This window comes from Wasmannia auropunctata, unplaced genomic scaffold (assembly GCF_000956235.1).
Source record: "Wasmannia auropunctata unplaced genomic scaffold, wasmannia.A_1.0 LD336090.1, whole genome shotgun sequence".
In the NCBI taxonomy this organism is placed as follows: domain Eukaryota; kingdom Metazoa; phylum Arthropoda; class Insecta; order Hymenoptera; family Formicidae; genus Wasmannia; species Wasmannia auropunctata.
Window position 1 is genome coordinate 1333491 of NW_012026800.1, and position 21129 is coordinate 1354619.

A 21129-nucleotide genomic window follows, 5' to 3' on the forward strand; every position below is an offset into this window, starting at 1 on the left:
AACCTATAGTCCCGCCTAACCAGCTGTCGCCTGTAAAAACCCGAAACACCGAAACGTTACTTAAAAAATTAACGGAAATTCTCAGTGTCTGAGAAGAGACGGTGTAGAAACGCAAAAATCTGCGCTCGAGTATTCAATTGTGCAATTCAATCGTGTTAAATTTGAACTCAGAGAAAAGAAGGAAAAGTGTTACATGAAGCTAATCATGAAGGGCTCATCGAAGACGAGCATCAGACGCGACAACGCCGATTTCAATTACGCCGTACAAGTGACTCGCTTGATCCTGCGAGCGATCGGCGCGTGGCCGATCCCAAGTTACGCTTCCAATGTGGAAAGACTCGCGACCCGCCTGCAAAACGTCATTTGCTACTTTCTGTTCGCGTTCATCATCGTGCCGGGCCTCCTGCGGGTGTTTCTGAAGGAGCACGAATTCAAGCGTAGGGTCAGGCTGCTCGCGCCGCTGCTGAACTGCTGGATGGGTTGCTTGAAGTATTTCCTGCTCATAAGCCACGCGAGGGAGATTCAGTCGTGCCTGGATCAGGCGCGGCAGGACTGGAACAACACGGTCAAGGAGACCGATCGCCAGGCGATGCTGTCCACTGCCAGGGTAGGTCGGAAGTTCGCGATCTTCTCCGCCGTCTTCATGTACGTCGGCGGTCTGTCCTATCGCACCCTCGTGCCGCTCTCGAAGGGCAAGATGCTCACGCCGATGAACGTGACGGTGCGAGCGCTCGCGTGCCCGAGCTACTTCATCAAGTTCGACGGCCAGGTCTCGCCGGCGTACGAGATCGTCTTCACCCTGCAGTTCTTCGCGGGCCTGATCACGTACTCGGTGAGAGTCGGCGCGGCCGGCCTCGCCGCGTTCTTCATCATGCACGTTTGCGGACAACTGAGAATTATAATGGGCAAGCTGCAGTGTCTCAACGACATGCCGAATCCCAACGACCGCGCTGTCGCGATGTTGCTGGCTGATATCGTACGGCATCAGATAAAAGTGAAAGGGTGAGTCGACAAAAATGCGCGAGAAGGGGAAGAGTCTTATATAAACGAGACGCCTTATTAATTTTGTCAAGCGAACTCTCTAAATCTGAATCAGTGGAAAAGTACTGAAAAATCAGAGTCAGTACCTATAATAGTATAATCTAACTATAATTTCACTCATAATCTATAATTAAACTATTATATTAAAAATAATTTTAAAAATAAAAATAATGAAACTATTAATATTAACTATAATTTCACTGATTACCAGTGAAATACTTGGCACTGATGCATTCAATGAATAACCATTGATAACCATCAGTGACTATGCACTGATTCAGGTTTAGAGAGAATAATTACGAAATATGAAACATTAATAAATCATAGTTATTATAATTATTATGTAAGACGGACGTTAGACTATTATTACTTTATTTGTATCAACATTTTATTAAATAATATATTACAATATATAATGCCGTGAACACGAGACTAGGTAAAGATTACAATCATTTAATAGCTAAATCATTTGCTTACAGTTTCCTGGTACAAGTAGAGGAAACTATGCGATATGTATGGTTAGTGGAAATAATGGGCTCTAGTATACTCTTATGTCTTTCGGGGTACTACATTATTATGGTAATAACGACGAATACTTTCCGCAAGGCTTTTCTTATCCACGTGTAATAATTTGATAGTCCAATTAATTCTGAAAATTAAAACTGTGAAGATGTTTAAATCAAATTAAAAATTCAAAAAAAAAAAAAAAAAATAAATTATTGTTTCGTAAGCTTCGTGTAATGCAATTGTTTAATCTTACAGGAATGGCAGAATAATGATTCAACTGCCATGTTAACTATGTCTGTGATGCTTACATCTTTCACCTTTTCTATTTTTACTAATTGTTACGTGGGTCAACGGTTGACAGATCAGGTAGCAAGTGTTGATACCTACTTGCTGTGAAAATTAGGCACCGCAACGATTCCATTCATCATAAAATATACACTTAATTAATTATGGCAGAGCACCAAGGTTGGATTAATGACGTCCACGACAAGATGGTATCGTCTTCAGTGCAAAAGGGCCCGTTCTTTAATCCTGGTAATAGCAGTTTCCAATATTCCGGCGAAAATCTCGGCAGGCAGAATGATAGAAATGTCCCTACCTACATTCCTTAACGTGAGTATAGAAGCTTGTCTCATTTCATTTACAAGCAGTAAAATGTTGTGTTCCGTTATTTTATAGATTGTTAAAACATCGATGGCGTACTTCAATATGCTTATAAAATTCACATAATTTTTATAAAATAGCTATTGTAACAATGCAGTACTCCAATATTAACTGTAATTAATGCTACCTTTGAAACGAACGAACAAAATGAACACCCGGTACTTTTTATTTTAACCCTCTCTCTAATTTTTTCTTTTTACTAATAATAAAACGTGTCGTAAGAAATCAAGGAAAGCTAAACAGCAGCTTTCCGACATATTTTACGTTTACTTAAGATTTCTAATTTTTAAGATTTGGTACTGCAATTGGGTTGCACTTCAAATTAGGTACGTTAATCGTTGATTTAATTAATAATACGTGTAGTTGGTTCTGTTGGTTCAATAATAAGTAATAATCCACAGTCTACAACACCAGGTAGACGCTTATAATTTTTGCTAGAGAGGTCTCTGAATTGATCCTATTCTATAATTATCTCCCGTCGACAAAAAAATATGCGCAACTTTCTAAAAATTTTTAAGATCAGGTACTGCAACTTCGTTGATTTAAATTAACAATTCCCGTAGTTCTGTTGGTTCACACAACTTGGTTCATACAACTCACGATCTACGACCTATGACCTGACGCAAGGCAGACGCGTTGTACTTTTTACTAAAGGTCGTCACTCGTGTGAATCGATCCTATTCCTGTAATTATCTCCTGCCGGCGCAAAAAAATTGCGCGCACGCGACCCTTCGCAATCGAACTTTTTAACTACCGCCGCGACAGAGCTGTACCGCGGTGACGGAGGCGGTGAATCACGCAGACGCGGGGGCGTGCATAATGCAAAACCGGCGGGTTTCGTCGTACTTTCGTCTGTCAGTTGCGATCGCGCGACCGCTTCGCAAACAAGCGAGAGAGGGAGAATCTGGTTTTCCACCCCGTCCATACGCACGCATACATCATGATCGAACGGACGGATTTACGGAATTCCAATTACGAGAACGACATTAAGTACACCGTGCAGGTGCACAGGCTGATCCTGGGACTGATCGGCGTGTGGCCGAGCCTGGAGAAACCGGGGAGACTGACGAGATTTCTGAGGGGACTCCTCAGGACCGCGTGCTGCTTCATGCTGTCCTTCAATGTGATACCGTGGGCGCTGTACATGTTCCTGATCCTGGACACGTTCAAGAGCCGGATCAGGATGTTCGGCGCGCTCATGTTCTACAGCATGGTGCCGGCCATGTACTGCGCGCTGATATTACGGGAGGATCGGATCAGGAAGTGCATGAAGCACCTGCAGGAGGACTGGTGGAACGTACGGGACGCGAAGGATCGCAGGATAATGCTGGACAAGGCCAGGAGCGGGCGTTTCATCCTCATCTGCACCACGCTGTTCCTGTTTCTCAGCGGTTTCACTTATCGCCTGATCCAGCCGATCTTCCGCCGCAAGATCGTGATCGGGAACGTGACGATCAGACCGCTGGTGCAGGGCAACTACTACGTCTTCTTCGATCCGCAGCAGAGCCCCGCTTACGAGATCGTGTTCTCGATGAACTTGTTCACCGGCATCATCATATACACCGTGACGACCAGCGTCTGCGGGATCACCGCGTTGTTCACCATGCACGCGTGCGGGCAGCTCGAGGTGTTGGCCGCCTGGCTGGAGAATTTGACGAACGAGGACCAGTCGAAAGATCGCGCCGTCGCTCGAAGATTGGCGGCGATCGTAATGCATCACGTGAGGATACGTGAGTAAGTAGCTGCAATTGTTACGTATTTCCCATTAATTCTAAATTTCTTTTTAAGTTTGCAATTTGTCTCGAAATATGCAAATTTTATATTGAAATATTATGTATTTAATTTCGCTTGTGATGCGTTTTGATTGTTCAACTAAGTGTCTATTTATTGAATATTAAATTCAGAAAAACTCTGGGTAAATTTTCATTTCTCTTGGATTATCAGTTTTATACAGTTAAAAAGATTTTATCAAATATTATGTCAATTTTAAAAAAAGTTCTTAACATATAATATGAGAGATTAACAATAATATATATATTCTAATATCAAATTCTAGATTTTTACATCAGATACAAGACGTCGTAGGAGAAATGTGTTTTATCGAATTTATTGGAAGCACTTTAATACTGTGTCTCCTAGGATATTACGTAATAACGGTACGCAACAGAGATGCATTTGCATTTATTAATACTTTATTAATTTTTTATTTTTTATTGATATTTATCTATTTTTAATACGACATGCAGATCTTTCGTATGTCGTTTTATGAATTTTTCGAGTACATAATAATACATTTTGAATAAAATAAATTTTAGGGATGGGAACGAAATGATGCACTATCCTCTACAACGTATGGCATAATGCTCGTATCCTTTACCTTCAATATTTTTATATTATGTTACATTGGGGAAGTTTTAAATAGTCAGGTAAAGTACGTAGATAATAGAAATATGCAAGTATAAAAATTATTATTAATTAAAATTAGAAAAGAGTGAACATGAAAATATAAAATATCGTAAAATGAAAAAGTAACAAGCATTATATACTTAGAAGAAATTGTAAAACTTTTAATGACAAGATGCTAATACGCATGTACTTGTTGCACTTTGCCATAACAGGGGAGTAAAGTAAACACAACTTGCTGCACGATCGATTGGTATTGCTTGCCTAGTAAAGAAACTCGTTATCTTATCTTAGTAATCGCCATGGCCAGATATCCTACGAAGCTCACGGCGGGTAAAGTGATCGATCTTTCATTCAACAGCTTCGGCGCCGTAAGCAATTTTATCTGTATATTTTGCCCGCACTATAATGACAGAGGAAAGTTTCTATGATAAATATCACATATTTGAATGTATCTTCTGAATATTATTTGATATGAATTATGATAAGGACTATATGTTTAAATATATAACTTTAGAATTATTTTATTAATAAATATAATATAACTGAAGAATTATTTTATTGATTGAAATATGTCGTTCTGATAATTGATTTTTCTTGATAAACGCACATACACATTTTTTATATATCAGTATAAATATTTTGTGTAAATAACTTTTATTTAACTTTTAGGTTATTAGAACCGCGATGGCATATTTAAACTTGCTGCGGACAGTCACTTTGTAATTCAGTGAATATTACATCATATACAAAAGAACTTGTCACATTGCATACATGCAGAACAAGTATTTGTAATTCGAAACCTTAAATAGTATTCATGCAGTTTCAATTTCGTTTTTAATCTCCAGATTTTTATCACCCCGAAATCTCATAGCTTTTTACTTAGGTATAAAATATAACTTTAGTTTTAATTTTATATTTATATATCAAAAAAATAAAATAAAATTATTAATAAAATGTACACTTTTCGCGTATGTGTGTGTATATGTAATGCTGCACAGAATAATATTTAAACATTATCTTTTACAGTACGTGTTGCGAACTACTTCAAAGCACAGAGTTCACTCTTTCTCTACGAGAGGTATATTTTTTCTTCCACGTTGCGAAGACCAAACCGCGAGTTCATCCAGTCTGCGCATAACGTTTTTTTCTTTCTTCACGATTTTCTAAAACGGGATCCCCCCCCAATCCAAATATAACATCACGTCGTCTCCCGCGTGAGTGTCTGTCAACACGGTAGCTATTATAAAATGCACCTTTCAGGAAACGGAACGGCTCTCGGAGCGTACCACGTGTACTCTTTTCAGATAATCGCGCAAAGTTTTCTCCGCTGCTCGCTTAGAAAATTTCCGCGTAAAATCTCTTTTTTTTTCTCTCTCTTCCATCGCGAATCTACAATGTTGGCGCAAGCGCAAATCACAGCGAGGACGAAGCTCGGAGCCTCGCGACCGTCAGTACATATCAATCGCTCGTACCGCGACAATGGACAATCCACCCCTTTATTCCGACGCCCGTAACGAGCCTGGGCCTGGGTACAATCAGAATTACAAGAATGATCTTCGAGCCAGCATGCAACTGAACGTCTGGATCATGAAGCTGGTCGGTACGTGGCCGCTGGAACTTTCCCGGCTCGAGACGCTGGCGATTCGGGCGCTGAACGCGATCTGCTACATGCTGCTGGCCTTCCTCCTGATCCCCAGCAGCATGTTCATCGTCCTGGAGATCAAGGACTTCTACAATCAACTGAAGCTCGGCAGCGCTCTCACCTTCTTCTTCATGGCGGTGATGAAGTACAGCGCCCTGCTTCTACGCGAGGGCGACATACGCAAATGCGTCGACTACATCGAGGGTGACTGGAGAAACGTGAGGTACACGGACGAGAGGAGGATCATGCAGGAGAACGCGAACTTCGGCCGCCGGCTGGTGGTCGCCTGCAGCGTCTTCATGTACGGCGGCGTCCTGTTCTACTGGGTGGCGATACCGCTGGCTCGCGGCAAGACCGTCGATGAGGACGGCAATCTCACTTATCGCAGACTGGTGTTCCCGATACCCAACGTGATCGTCGACGCCCGTCGCAGCCCCGCCAACGAGATCCTGTATTTCGTCCAGCTGCTCGGCGGCTTTATCGCCCACAACATCACGGTGGCCGCGTGCGGCCTGGCGGCCATCCTCGCGATGCATGCCTGCGGACAATTGCAGGTGCTCATATCGTGGATAAATCATCTAGTTGACGGTCGAGAGGGCGTTAATGACACCACGGATGAGAGACTGGCTAATATAATACAATTACACGTTCGTATCTTGAAGTAAGTATGACTTCGGACGTGAAACGTTGTGTGTGCACTGTTTGTCCATAAGTTACGATTACACGACAGAAATTAAGTTATAAGCCAATGCTATGCATAAATAGAATATACTCGACAGAAATATTTAAATAATTAGCAAGCGCACCTTTTTGCGTAAAAAAATATTCAAATAATATACAATAGAAAGACTAATAAGCCTTTTTTCTTTTGTATATTATTTGAATGTTTATTCTTAGCCTCCTTTATTCGAACTTCTTTCAATTTAATTTTTAAATTTAAAAAATATATAGAATAAAATTTATCATGTAAATTTTACAAAAAAAAAATGTGATTTGTCCCATGCATTTTTAGTTTCATATCGCTAACTGAGGAATTATTACACGAGATATCTCTGGTGGAAGTCGTGGGATGTACATTAAATATATGTTTTCTCGGATATTATTGCATGATGGTACATATCCTCAATATAGAATCTTTTAATGTAAAAAGTTCGTAATTTTATCATTAATTTTCATAAATTTTCGTTTATTTTATCAATATCAATTAATAATACATCAAAAAATTATTCCCTTCTGACGTTACTTATTCAACTATAAATATTGTACATTGTAGGAATGGGATTTCAAGCAACCCGTAAGCGGCTTAACATACTTGATACTCCTCATTTCGCTTACGTTCAACATATTCATATTTTGTTACATAGGCGAACTAGTAGCGGAACAGGTACACCCGTTTTTTTTTTTTTCAGAACATCGTTAATATACAAGTTTTCTATGAACGACGATACGTAATAGCGACGAATAATTTAAAACAATTTTCGTGATAATCGTCATCTATAGCAGAAATCTTATGACAGACCATAAAAGTACGTGAGAGCTCGTACATGATCGACTGGTACCGACTTCCGGAGAAAAAGAGCCTTGCTGTTATCTTAATAATCTGTATGTCCAATGCGACCACCAGGCTCACTGCTGGAAATATAATCGAATTGTCCATCAGCAGCTTCGGTGACGTAAGTATTGTATTCACGTGTAAATATTGTAAAAAAAAGAATTTTCAGAGATAATTTTACATTTTATATTGATATTCTTTAAAACTTGAGAGTTTAATTTTTCATTTAAAAAAACATGTAATGAAATAACAAATTTGCTGCATTTTACGATCAAAATACAATAGATATATCTTCGATTTAAAATTAAGAAATTATAACAACGCAATTATCTTAAAAATAATAGGTTATCAAATCATCTCTCGCTTATTTGAACATGCTACGAACATTTACCACTTGAGAAAGTACGATTGAATTATAGTAGTACTCATCTAACATTAAATCTCGCACGAAACAGCAGTAAACTTTGAGTATGTTTATTCAACTTGATAATTACTCCCCGAGTAAAACAGTCAAAGTACGTAATATTGCATTTCATTTATAATACTATATAAATTAGATTTGATATCTGCAGGATGGTATCATTAGATACGTGCATTTTTATTATTTTATATATTAATAAACAACTGATGCTTCAATAAACAAAGACACAAGATAGTAAAATACTTCCCGATATGTCTTTATAAAAATATATTTTAAAAATTTCGTTCAAATAATGTTAGAATACAATTCTATTCTATCATAAAATAATTTTTTCAATCTAGAAAATATATCGTAAAATTAAACGACCTTATTATACATTAACCTATTATACATAATTTTTATTCCCACACGATTCGCGTGTATAAGTACCAGATATAATATGTATGTATACTAAATCATATTCATTCACGCGTAACATCGAATACCTCATGCAAGAAAGAATATTTGCAATCCGCCTCGATAAATTACGGAAAAAAATGTCCTGGTGAAGAATGTAAATCTTTCCGTTTATATATAATTCACGCACGGACAGGTGCAGCACCACATGAGGAACCCTTGATCCCTCTCACGGAAATCGAGAAACGCGTCTGTAAAGTTTACCCTTCGTGTTCTACCGATCGCATGATCGCCCTTTTCCAAGAAGGAAAGTCGCGCGGAACGGCGCAGACGCGACACGTTTGACTTTCCTCGCTCGAACTCTCGTACAATCCTCTCATTGCATTGTCAGCAACCGTCGAGCTCTCGCCATTTCAACGATGCTGGAAACCGTAATGGAGAGAGCAAGTCCTGTCTACAATCATGAGAAAGACTTGCAGCTGAGCGTTCAGCTGAACCGCTGGATACTCCAGCCGCTCGGTGTCTGGCCGAAATTAACCGAAATTTCACGCGTCGAGAGATACGCGTACGGGCTGGTGAACGTAATCTGCACGAGTCTGATCGGTTTTCTCTTTGTACCCTCTGCCGTCTACATGGCGCTCGAAATGGACGACACGTATCACATCCTGAAGCTCTCCGGGCCGCTGAGTTTTTGCCTGATGGCCGTCGTTAAATATTCCTCGCTTATCTACCGCGAGGATGACATCCGCAGCGGTATCCGGCACATCGAGAACGACTGGCTGAACACTCGGCACTACGGCGATCGGAGCATCATGATCAGGAACGCGAAGTTCGGTCGGCGCCTCGTGTCGATCTGCGCGTTCTTCTTGTACGGCGGCGCCGCGTTCTACTATCTCGCCGTGCCCTTCAGCAAGGGCACGATTACGGAGGCCGACAGCAATCTGACGTATCGGCCGCTCCAGTATCCAGTGGCCAGGGTGATTGTCGACGCGCGACGCAGTCCCGTCAGCGAGATCCTCTTTTGGCTGCAGTGCCTGTCCGGCTTCATCGCGCACTCCATCACCGCCGGCGCGTGCAGCTTGGCCGCCGTGTTTGCAATGCACGCCTACGGCCGCCTGGAGGTCCTGGTGCAATGGATCGAGCATCTGGTGGACGGCCGGGAGGATTTATGTGATAACGTGGACGAGAGATTGGCGATGATCGTGCAGCAGCACATACGAATCTTACGGTAAGCAGCTCTCGGACGTGAATCGTCGGTGCTTCTTGAAATTCTCAAGCAAAGATGAAATGAATTAGCGCTCTTTGTACCTATGTATGTAAAGCGCTCCGATTCATTTTTCTTAATTGTTTACGTAATAAAATCGTGTCTCTCCTGCGAATATATATTCTATGCGATAACATACACGTTAACACTTGCAGTTTTTTATCGCTAACGGACAAAGTATTGCGTGAAATATCTGTCGTGGAAATTGTAGGATGTACGTTAAACATGTGTTTTCTCGGATATTATACTCTCACGGTATGCATATCGTACAAAAAGTACGTACCACGCAAAGCGCATCGCTATTTCGAAGCAATGTTCGGAGTGTCGAATGATCGACGTGTACAATATACAATGGAGCATACAATATGTCCTCGAATATAGGAATCTTTACGTTCCAGGAATGGGAGAGTAAAGAGACTACAAGTTATATAACGTATACCGTTCTGCTTATATCTCTTACGTTCAATATTTTTATATTTTGTTATATCGGCGAACTTGTTGCCGAAAAGGTAAAGTCCTTACAGCTCGAATCGTTTGTCTGCACCTGCGATAAATTTACTACGGCAAGCTTTATGAAGTACATCTTCACAATATACATATTTTTTATAATAACAGAAGCATTCTAAATTTTAATGACAATGGAACTTATAAAATTCAGAATTTATTTCAGAAAGTAACTCTTAGTTGTGTAAATGTTGTATATGTTGTGGAAAGAAAATAAGAAAAATAATCTGTAAACAGTGCAAGAAGATCGGCGAGGTATCGTATATGATCGACTGGCATCGTCTATCAGGAAGAAAGGGCCTCGCCCTCGTATTGATGATCGCCATGTCCAATACGTCGATCAAACTAACCGCTGGAAATCTCTTCGAATTATCCCTCAGTACTTTCGGTGACGTGAGTAAACCAATGTTAATGTCTACCATATCTGTCGAGAAGTATGACTTATATATTATTCGTAAAACCGATAGGTGGTTAAGTCATCGGTTGCCTACTTAAACATGCTACGTACATTAACTACATGAAACTCGTCCAAAGTGTACAAATTATTAAAACGATCGTTAAATAATTGTCAAATAGTTATTCCATACGTATTGAGAAAAAAGTCATCCGTCGCTTATTTGAACATGCTGCGTACTTTAACTACATAAAATTTGCTTAAATTGTAGAAATTAATACGACTACTACAATTGCAAATAAATGCCAATTAATTATCTGATACACATTTCAAGAAGAAAGAAAGAAATGAATGCGATTTTAATAAATAAAAGATGGACTAATGTTTATTAAAATATTTGCTAAAAAAGAGAGTATAATATATTTTTCGCATATTTTCCTCTAAAATATCTCTGCACACATTATTATATGATATAGAATTGTGCAATGCGAAATATTCAAATTAAAATTGCAAATTTATAGTAGTTATTAAACAGCATTAAATCTTTTATGAATATAGCAGCAGTAAATTTCGCACATGTTAACTTGTCAAATTTTATTGAATAAAATAGAAACGAAACATATAATGTTGTACCATTGAAGTACATATTATTGCATTATTTATTACCTAGTACAATTTCAAACATGTATTATCAGACAATATCTGGACAGTATCATTAAATACATGCTTCTTATACTTGATACGTTAATAATTGATGTTTCAATCATAAAACAATGAGATAAAATACTATACAAGATTTTCAGAAAGTATCTTCATAATAATATTTTACAAATTTCATCTAAACGAATGCAGTTCTATTTTATTATAAAATAATTTTTCTAATTTGGAAAAAATTATAAGATAAAACACAAAATATTTTTTTGATAATTTAAAAATATATTACATAAGTAGTACGTATATAATTGTATAGTAAAACATAGTAAAATACATAAGATTTCTAGTAATACTTACACATTATGATATTTGTATTTCCAAATGACTCATGTATAAGCTTTATACAAGGTGTCCCGAAATTCACGAATCAAAATATCATAGCAAGAAAGTCTCTGAAAAATTAAGTAAACAAGTTATATGTAAATTTGTATTTTAGGCAATAGTTTTTGGGATATAAGGGTTTAAATTTAACAAATTATAGATTAATACCTGCGTGAAGTGCGAGACCACTAACACTATTGATACGCTCACGGACATGTTTCCGTTTAATCGTAATCTATAATTGGCTAAATTTGAACTCTTATATCTCAAAAACTACTGCTTAAATTAAAAATTTATAAATAACTTTTTTACTTAATTTTTCGAATACTTTCTTGCTATTTTGATTTGCGAATTTCGGGACACTCTGTAAAACTCACAAGTGAGTAAAATCATATTCGTGCACGCGTAATACAATATAGTACCTTACGCAAAAAAGAAAGGCTTGCGATCCCGTCCCGATCAATTGCGGAAAAAAAAATCTCTGCGAAGAATGCAAATCCTTCCGTGCATAATTTAGAAACAGACAGGTGCAGCGTCACATGAGGAAATCTTGATTCCACCTCACGGAAATTGAAAATTATACGTCTATAAAGTTTACCCTTCGTCCACTGCCGTCTGATCGCCCCTTTCCGAGAAAGGAAGTCTCGCGGAATAGCGCAGTCGCATTTGACTTTCCGCGCTCGTGCTCTCGTACAATCCTGTCAATAACCGTCGAGCTCTCGCCGCTTCAACTGCCGCACAAAACCAACTACCCATGGAGAAGGTAGATCCCGTCGCGGTCGTTTACGATCACAAGAAAGACGTGCGGCTCAGCATCCAGCTGAACCGTTGGATACTGAAGCCGATCGGCGCCTGGCCGAAATCGGCCGGGGTGTCGCATGTCGAGCGATACGCGTACAAGCTGGTGAACGTCATTTGCACCAGTCTGATCGGCTTCCTTTTCGTACCCTCCGCGATCTACCTGGTGCTCGAGATGGACGACGCATACAACATCCTGAAGCTCACCGGGCCGCTGAATTTCTGCCTGATGGCCGTCGTGAAGTACTCTTCGTTGATCTTCCGCGAGAACGACATCCGCAGCGGAATCGAGCACATCGCGAGCGACTGGATGAACACTCGGCATTACGACGATCGGACGATCATGATCAGAAACGCGAAGTTCGGCCGACGTCTCGTGACGCTCTGCGCGGTCTTCATGTACGGCGGTGCCACGTTCTATTATCTCGCGCTGCCGCTCAGCAACGGCAAGGTCACGGAGAATGGCGGAAATTTGACGTATCGCCCGCTGATGTATCCCGTCGCCAGCATGCTAGTCGACGCGCGACGCAGTCCCGTCAGCGAAATCTTCTTCTGCCTGCAAGCCCTGTCGGGCTTCATAGTGCACTCCATCACTACCGGTGCGTGCAGTTTAGCCGCCGTCTTCGCGATGCACGCTTACGGCCGTCTGGAGGTCTTAACACAGTGGATCGAGCATCTGGTGGACGGGCGGGAGGATTTATGTGGTAACGTGGACGACAGATTAACGATAATCGTGCAGCAGCACGTTCGAATCTTACAGTAAGTCAGTTTACGATGTGCACCATCGTCAGTGTCACTTGCATTTAACATACGCCCCTATATGGCGCTTCAATTTATTTCTAATTATTTTCTCCTTTTTATAATTTATTTCCTTTCTATTTAGGGACATTTCATGCGAAATCGTACTTTTAAATATTTTGAATATTCAATCGTTACTTTAAATTATTTTCTACGCGATAACGTGCCTGTTACCTTCCAGTTTTATATCGCTGACGGACAAAATATTACGCGAAATATCTATGGTGGAAATTGTAGGATGTACATTAAGCATGTGTTTTCTTGGATACTATGTTATCGTGGTATGCATATCGTATAACAAAAAGTTCGTACCACGTAAAAAACGCATTAATATTTCAAAGCAATGTCAGAGTGCTGTTCGCGGTTAACAGGTACAATATCAATAATCTTAAATATAAGAACCTTTACGTTTCAGGAATGGGAGAATAAAGAGATGACAAGTTATGTAACGTATGTTGTTTTATATACATCTCTTACGTTCAATATTTTTATATTATGTTACATCGGCGAGCTTGTTGCCGAAAAGGTAAAGTTCTAAAGTCCTAAATTTAAATTATTCTTCTGCACCTCTGATACATTTAATGCCAAGCTTCACAAGTAAATTTTGTAGAAAGCTTATAACTCGATTAGTAATATGACAGGACATTCTCTGCTTTTTACTGGAGATTGCTGAGAATATTAATTTGTTGTGTAAAATGGTTTGCGTCAAAAGTATCGCGCATATTACAACTTTTAAGAAAATTTTGAAATGTGAATATTTTTGATCTTAACTAATCGCGATTTTCCTGCAAACATAGAAAATGACATGTCTTATATCATTTTTGCTGTAGTTAGTTAATCATTATTGTAGCAAAACTTATGGATACAATCTTTCTTATCAAAAACGAAGAAAGTGTGGCAGTAAACTGATCAGAATGAGTTGGAATTTGTTGGGAATTGTTACGATGAAAGTTTTTTTCGATTTTATAAATATAATATTTTATATAGACATGTTTTTCCATTTTTCGTCAAAACTATGATACAAAAACAAGTTACGTATTTTATGATTAAAATAATTATTTTACTTACATCAATACTGATGTGATTACTGTTATTTCTTACAATATAGGGCCGACATTAAAATAAGAACTATATTTTTTGTACATTTTATTATAAAATATGTTACTAGTACGGGATTAATTGTCACATTTTGGCAGCTTTATTTAAAATTTAATAACTTATTTGTACAATAATATATTCAAGACTAATATTTTTTAAATATCTAAGTGCATTATAACGTATATAATTTTTAAAAACCTCTTACATTCAATCTCTTCCGAATACTATTATTCAAAAATTGTGACGATCAACTCCAGCCTTCCCTAATACATGATTCCCTAATATATATTTTTATAATGAACGGAGTTGTATATAATAATAATATTTATCAAATTTATAATTTATTTTAAGAAATTATTTTTAGGTATAAACATAGTTATATTTCGTATGAAGACTAAGAAAAGTAATTTTATAGTGTAAGAAGATTGGCGAGATATCATACATGATCGATTGGCATCGCTTATCAGGAAGAAAAGGCCTCGATCTCATCTTAATAATTGCTGCGTCCAATCAAACATCAATCAAACTTAGTGCCGGAAATTTCTTTGAATTGTCTCTTAGTACTTTCTGCGACGTGAGTAACGCAATGTCAATGTATATAGACTATATAGTAATCTGTTTTCAAGTATAGCACGACTTACACATTCATCTAATTGATAGGTGGTTAAGACATCGGTTGCTTACTTAAACATGCTACGTACATTAACTACATGAAACTTGTCCGACGTGTAAAAATTATTAAATCAATCATTAAATAATAATTGTCAAATAGTTATTTGATACGTATTGAGAAAAAAAAGTGAATGTAATTTTATTAAATAGAAATTTGTCGTATTTATTAAAATATATTGCTGAAAGAAACAATTTTTGTATATTTTTCTTTAAAATATGTCTTGGCAATGCGCTCATCAAAATTATTTTTAAGATTAATGTATTGCAAGACTTAATCATTGACTTTATTAATAATTCGCTTTGAGCTATGACCTGCCACAAGACAGACGTCGTACTTTTGCTAAAGACTGTCCAGTGTGAATCGATTCTACCCTGTAATTATCTTGTATCGGCAAAAAATTGTGCTCACGCAAACTTTCATACTTTTAATTGCTGTGACAGAACTACCGCGGTGATAAAGACACGAAAGCGTGCATAATGTAAACAGCTTTCGTCGTACTTTCATTCATCAGTAACGATGGCGCGACCGCTTCGCAACAAGTGAAGAGACCAGAGAATCGGTTTTTCTCTCTTTTCATATGTATTATATGCCATTATCGAACAGACGACTACGGAATTCCAACTACGAGAGCAGCATTGAATATACGGTGCGCAACGGTATGTGATCGAATCTGAAAAAATCGGAAATAAACGAGATTTAAAAAATCCCCACAGAATTGCTTTTTTAAATCTTCAATCTAATGTTGTAAGTGATTTGTAATATTCTTATTATATAAATATTCAAAAATGTTTCGCGATAACTGGTGGATTTTGCTTGATGAATCTGAAAGTGTATTCTGAAGACAATTAAATGTCTGTTTATTAAATATTTAATTCAGGAAGACTAAATTAATTTATTTCTCAGATTATTGCAAAATATATGTTGAATAAAATTTTACTGAAAATTATTGTTATGTATAATAATACATTTACATTTATTTCATATTATAAATTTATATCCAATTCTTTATTTTCTAGATTCTAAGTATAATATCAGAGAAATGTATAATTATTCTTTTTACTGTTACTTATTTGTCAGTCATAAATATTATATTTTTTAAATAAGATTTTTAAAAACTTAAAAGCACGTTACACTTGCGGTTTTATATCGGACAAAGTATTGCGTGAAATATCTGTCGTGGGAATTGCAGGATATGTACGTTAAACATGTGTTTTCTCGGATATTATGCTCTCACGGCATGCATGCCATAAAAAAGTACATATCACGCAAAGCGCATCGCGAAACAATTCGAAACAATAGCGCTATTTCGAAGCAATGTTCGCAGTGTCGAATGATCGACGTATACAATATACAAATGGAGCATACAATACGTCCTCAAATATAGGAATTTTTACGTTCCAAAAATGAGAAAGTAAAGAAACTATAAGTCATATAACGTACAACGTTCTGCTTATATCTCTTACGTCCAATATTTTTATATTTTGTTATATCGGCGAACTTGTTGCCGAAAAGATAAAGTCCTCACAGCTCGAATCATTTGTCTGCACCTGCGACTAATGCACTGTTAAATCTATAGTGTTAATTGAACCTTATTTAAGTCGCCACTGCTCCTACTTAATAAATAGTTATTTTTTACTAAAACAATGAAGTTAAAACAGTTCAAATTTAACCAAAATTTGGATTAAATTCTATTGTTTTATTTAAAAGTAACTATATTGTTTTAATTAAAAATAACTATTTATTAAGTAGAAGCAATGGCGACTTAAATAAGGTTCAATTTGACACAATAGATTTAACAGTGTGTAACGGCAAATTTTATGATAAAGTACATCTTGACGCTATATTTTTATAATAACAAGATTATAAATTTTGATTACAATGGAACTTATAAAATTCCGATTTTATTTCAAAAAATAATTCTTAGTTGTGTAAGTGTTGTATGTATTGTGGAAAGAAAGTAAGAAAAATAATCTTTGAACAGTGCAAGAAGATCAGCAAGGTATCGTATATGATCGATTGGCATCGTCTATCAAGAAGAAATGGCCTCGCCCTCGTATTGATGATCGTCATGTCCAATATATCGATCAAACTAACCGCCGGAAATCTCTTCGAATTATCCCTCAGTACTTTCGGTGAGTAAGCCAATGTTGATATTTATCATATCTGTCGAGAAATATGACTTATATATCATTCCTAAAACCAATAGGATTAAGTCATCCATCGCTTACTTGAACATGCTGCGTGCCTTAATTACATTCGCTTGAAATTTGCTTGAAGTGTAGAAATTAATACGACTGTTGATTGCAAATAAATGCCAATTAATTGTCTGATATATTTCGAGAAGAAAGAAAGAAATAAATGCGATTTCAATAAATAAAAGATGGACTAATATTTATTAAAATATGTGCTAAAAAAAAGAGTATAATACATTTTTCGTAAATTTTCCTCTAAAAATATCTATGCATACATTATTATATGATGTAGAATTGTGCAATGCGAAATATTCAGATTAAAATTTAAAGTAGTTATTAAATAATATTAAATCTTTTATGTATCATGACAGCAGTAAACTCAATTTTGCACATATTAAATTATTAAATTTTAGTGATTCATTAAATAAAACAGAATCGAAATAAATAATATTGTATTATTTATTACGTAGTACAATTTCATACACGTATGTTATCGAACAATATCCGAATAATATCATTAAATACATGCTTTTTAGACTTGATCATTAATAAACAATTGATGTTTCAATCATAAAGCAACGAAATAAAATATGAGATTTTCAGAAAGTATCTTCATAATATTATTTCACAAATTTCATCTAAATGAATGTAATTCTATAACATTTTATTATAAAATTGTGGCTATTGCAACTCTTACCTTAATCTTAACCCATGTTAAGATATTAAGAAAGAGTAAAAGCAAAAATAATCTAACCTGCGAAGGCATGCATACACGGTCATTCGTGACAAGGCCCTTTTGGCGGGGTGCCTTCAATTTGGTTCACTAACCTGGCTTACCCGGGGGTGAAATCGACGAGCAAGCTCGTGGCGTAACGTTTCGCCTGGCCGTCGATACGCGTGGACTGCCGCAACCGAGTCCGTGCGTGCGTGCCGTGCCAGACAATAAAAATTTCTCGGCATGTGGCAGCGTCGAGAAAAGCGTTCGGTACGCCGTCCAAGAGATCCGAGCACGTCCACCTGACTATCATCGTGATGCCGGTCTTGGAAAGGAGACGATACTGTCTCACGTGTGTGGATCGTTTTATACGTTGGTCGGAGACATTTCTGATGAAAAACCAGAAAGCGACAGAGACTGTCATACAGAACCTTCTACGAGGGATGGATTTGCCGATTCGGGGCACCCCTCTGAATTACGACGGATCAGGGTCGGCAATTTGAGTCGCACCTTTTCCGTCGACTGAACGAGCTGATGGGGACGCAGCGGCTCAGAATAATGGCATATCATCCGCAGGCGAACGGAATGGTGAAAAAGTTCCATCACCAGCTGAAAGCGGCGCTAAAGTGTCACGAAAGTAGCCGTCAGACCGAGGTGCTGCCTACAATGCTATTAGATATCTGTTCAGCCTGGAAGGAAAATATCTCCAAGCAACTGCAACCGAGATGGTTTATGGAGAGACGCTGCGAATTCCGGGGCAGTTTCCTGAGCCGGCAATCGACCGAAAACACGGACAATGCCAGGAATTTGCGCCGACGGTTCGACGACATGCACCCGATCGAGAGAACACGGCACGGAAAACGAAGGTCATTTGTGTTTAAAGACGACGGCCGATCGAGTATTTATCCGCGATGGGCCATGGAAGGCTGTTACAACCGCCCTATGATGGGCCGTACTTTGTCGTTCGCCGAACTGATGAAAATTTTTGCCGTGCGTTGGAAACACGAAGTCTTCTCAGACAAAGCCAAAGATGACTTACAATTAGTCCGGTAGAAGAGTTCGATTCCCGGACCGCCTACAAATGAAAATCAATCGAAAATTTTAATTTTAAATTTATAATGCATACTTTTAAATCTTTTGTAATTTATTTTATTTTATTTTATCATTTTAAATCATTTAACTCACGACTCCACCTTTAAAGATAGACTTCAGTATACTGTATTTTATTTTTATTTATTTATTTATCTTATTTTATTTTAATATATTTATTTGATTTATAATTAACTTATTTAGCGATCGCGAATATTTTATTGTATCGTGTTAAACACTGGCAAAGAGGTATTGTGACGATTGCATCGCACAATCCATGCTAAGATATTAGGAAAAAGTAAAAGCAAGAATAATCAAGTCTGCGAAAAAGACATGCATACACGCACATAGATACATACATACCAACATACAAAAACAAACAGTTAACGCGGAAATCCCTGACTTATTTGCCTTTATCGATAAGTATTCCGAGTGAAAAAAAGCGTTATTATTATTAAAATTTAATTATGTTCTCGAAAGCCCAATAACGGAACTTTCGTTGTTTGGGAACTTCGCGCAACCGATCGCAAAAAGGTCAGGAAAACGAGGAGTCGTTAGAGAGAGAGAGAGAGAGAGAGAGAGCTAACTAAACGGTCGCACAATAAAATAAACGCATAATTACTCATTTTAATTTCTGAACTTATAAATTATATTAAACCGACATTTAACCAATCCTTAACACCCCGGAATCCTATAAAACGATGGACGTTTAAAACCTAAAAAATAATTTCTCTAATTTGGGAAAAATTATAAGGTAAAACAAAAGATATTTTCTTGTCCATTTAAAGATATATATCATGTTGATATTATATATATTATAATAATATACAATATGTATAGTAATATACAGTAATAAATAATAATACTTGTATTTCCAAATGACTCGTGTATAAATATTGTATAACTCACACGAGAATAAAACCATATTCGTGCACACGTAATATAACACACGTATCTTACGCAAAAAAGAAAGGCTTGCGATCCCGCCCCGATAAATTGCGGAAAAAAAAAATCACCGCGAAGAATGCAAATCCTTTCGTGCATAATTCAGAAACAGACAGGTGCAGCGTCACATGAGGAAATCTTGATTCCCCCTCACGGAAATTGAAAATTATACGTTTATAAAGTTTACCCTTCGTCCACTGCCGCCTGATCTCCCCTTTCCGAGAAAGGAAGTTCCGTGGAGTAGCGCAGTCGCATTTGACTTTCCGCGCTCGTGCTCTCGTAAAATCCTGTCAATAACCATCGAGCTCTCGCCGCTTCAACTGCCGCACAAAACCATCTATCCATGGAGACGGTGGATCCCGTCGCGGTCGTTTACGATTACAAGAAAGACGTGCGGCTCAGCATCCAGCTGATTAGTTGGATATTGAAGCCGTTCGGCGCCTGGCCGAAATCGGACGAGATGTCACACGTCGAGCGATACGCGTACAAGCTGGTGAACGTCATTTGCACCAGTCTGATCGCTTTCGTCTTCGTACCGTCCGCGATCTATCTGGTGCTCGAGGTAGACGACGCATACGGCATCCTGAAACTCACGGCGCCGCTAAACTTTAACCTGATGGCCGCCGTGAAGTACTTCGCGTTGATCTTCCGCGAGAACGACATCCGCAGCGGCATCGAGCACATCGCCAACGACTGGATGAACACTCGGCATTACGACGATCGGACGATCATGATCAGAAACGCGAAATTCGGCCAACGTCTCGTGATAATCTGCACGGTGTTCATGTACGGCGGTCTCGCGTTCTATTGTGTCGTGCTGCCGCTCAGCAACGGCAAGGTCACGGAGGACGACGGAAATCTGACGTATCGCCCGCTGGCGTATCCCGTCGCCAGCATGCTGGGCGACGTGCGACGCAGTCCCATCAACGAAATCTTTTTCTGCCTCCAAGCCCTGTCGGACTTCATAGTGCACTCCATCACCGCCGGCGCGTGCAG

At 38.2% G+C, this 21129-nt stretch overlaps 3 protein-coding genes across 3 annotated transcripts in view; all 3 read left to right on the top strand.

Annotated features, from left to right (window-relative positions):
• Positions 1–205: 205 nt before the first annotated feature.
• On the top strand, positions 206–15244 carry LOC105448038 (odorant receptor 4-like). Its single transcript, XM_011686399.1, has 9 exons — positions 206–1002; positions 1521–1620; positions 1804–1914; positions 2005–2160; positions 2227–2262; positions 3215–3931; positions 4527–4637; positions 4830–4985; positions 15180–15244. Exons 1-9 carry the CDS (start codon positions 206–208, stop codon positions 15231–15233), a joined length of 2238 nt encoding a protein of 745 aa, XP_011684701.1. The 3' UTR covers positions 15234–15244.
• Positions 6117–8209, top strand: LOC105447847. Its single transcript, XM_011686081.1, has 5 exons — positions 6117–6920; positions 7272–7371; positions 7533–7643; positions 7777–7932; positions 8156–8209. Exons 1-5 carry the CDS (start codon positions 6184–6186, stop codon positions 8207–8209), a joined length of 1158 nt encoding a protein of 385 aa, XP_011684383.1. The 5' UTR covers positions 6117–6183.
• Positions 15245–20476: 5232 nt separating the features above from the next.
• LOC105448039 overlaps positions 20477–21129 on the top strand; it is a 2517-nt gene continuing 1864 nt past the window's right edge. Inside the window, exon 1 of the mRNA XM_011686400.1 lies at positions 20477–21123. Within this exon, the coding sequence (XP_011684702.1) occupies positions 20477–21123 (647 nt within the window). The remainder of the gene's footprint in view (positions 21124–21129) is intronic.

Excerpts from the sequence above, each read along its gene's own strand:
- LOC105448038 (XM_011686399.1), top strand. The coding sequence starts at position 206 with ATGAAGGGCTCATCGAAGACGAGCATCAGACGCGACAACGCCGATTTC. Across the intron at positions 1,003-1,520 it reads CATCAGATAAAAGTGAAAGG|TTTCCTGGTACAAGTAGAGG; the intron begins GTGAGTCGACAA and ends ATTTGCTTACAG. Across the intron at positions 1,915-2,004 it reads GTCAACGGTTGACAGATCAG|AGCACCAAGGTTGGATTAAT; the intron begins GTAGCAAGTGTT and ends TAATTATGGCAG.
- LOC105447847 (XM_011686081.1), top strand. The coding sequence starts at position 6,184 with ATGCAACTGAACGTCTGGATCATGAAGCTGGTCGGTACGTGGCCGCTG. Across the intron at positions 6,921-7,271 it reads TTACACGTTCGTATCTTGAA|TTTCATATCGCTAACTGAGG; the intron begins GTAAGTATGACT and ends ATGCATTTTTAG. Across the intron at positions 7,372-7,532 it reads TCGGATATTATTGCATGATG|GAATGGGATTTCAAGCAACC; the intron begins GTACATATCCTC and ends TGTACATTGTAG.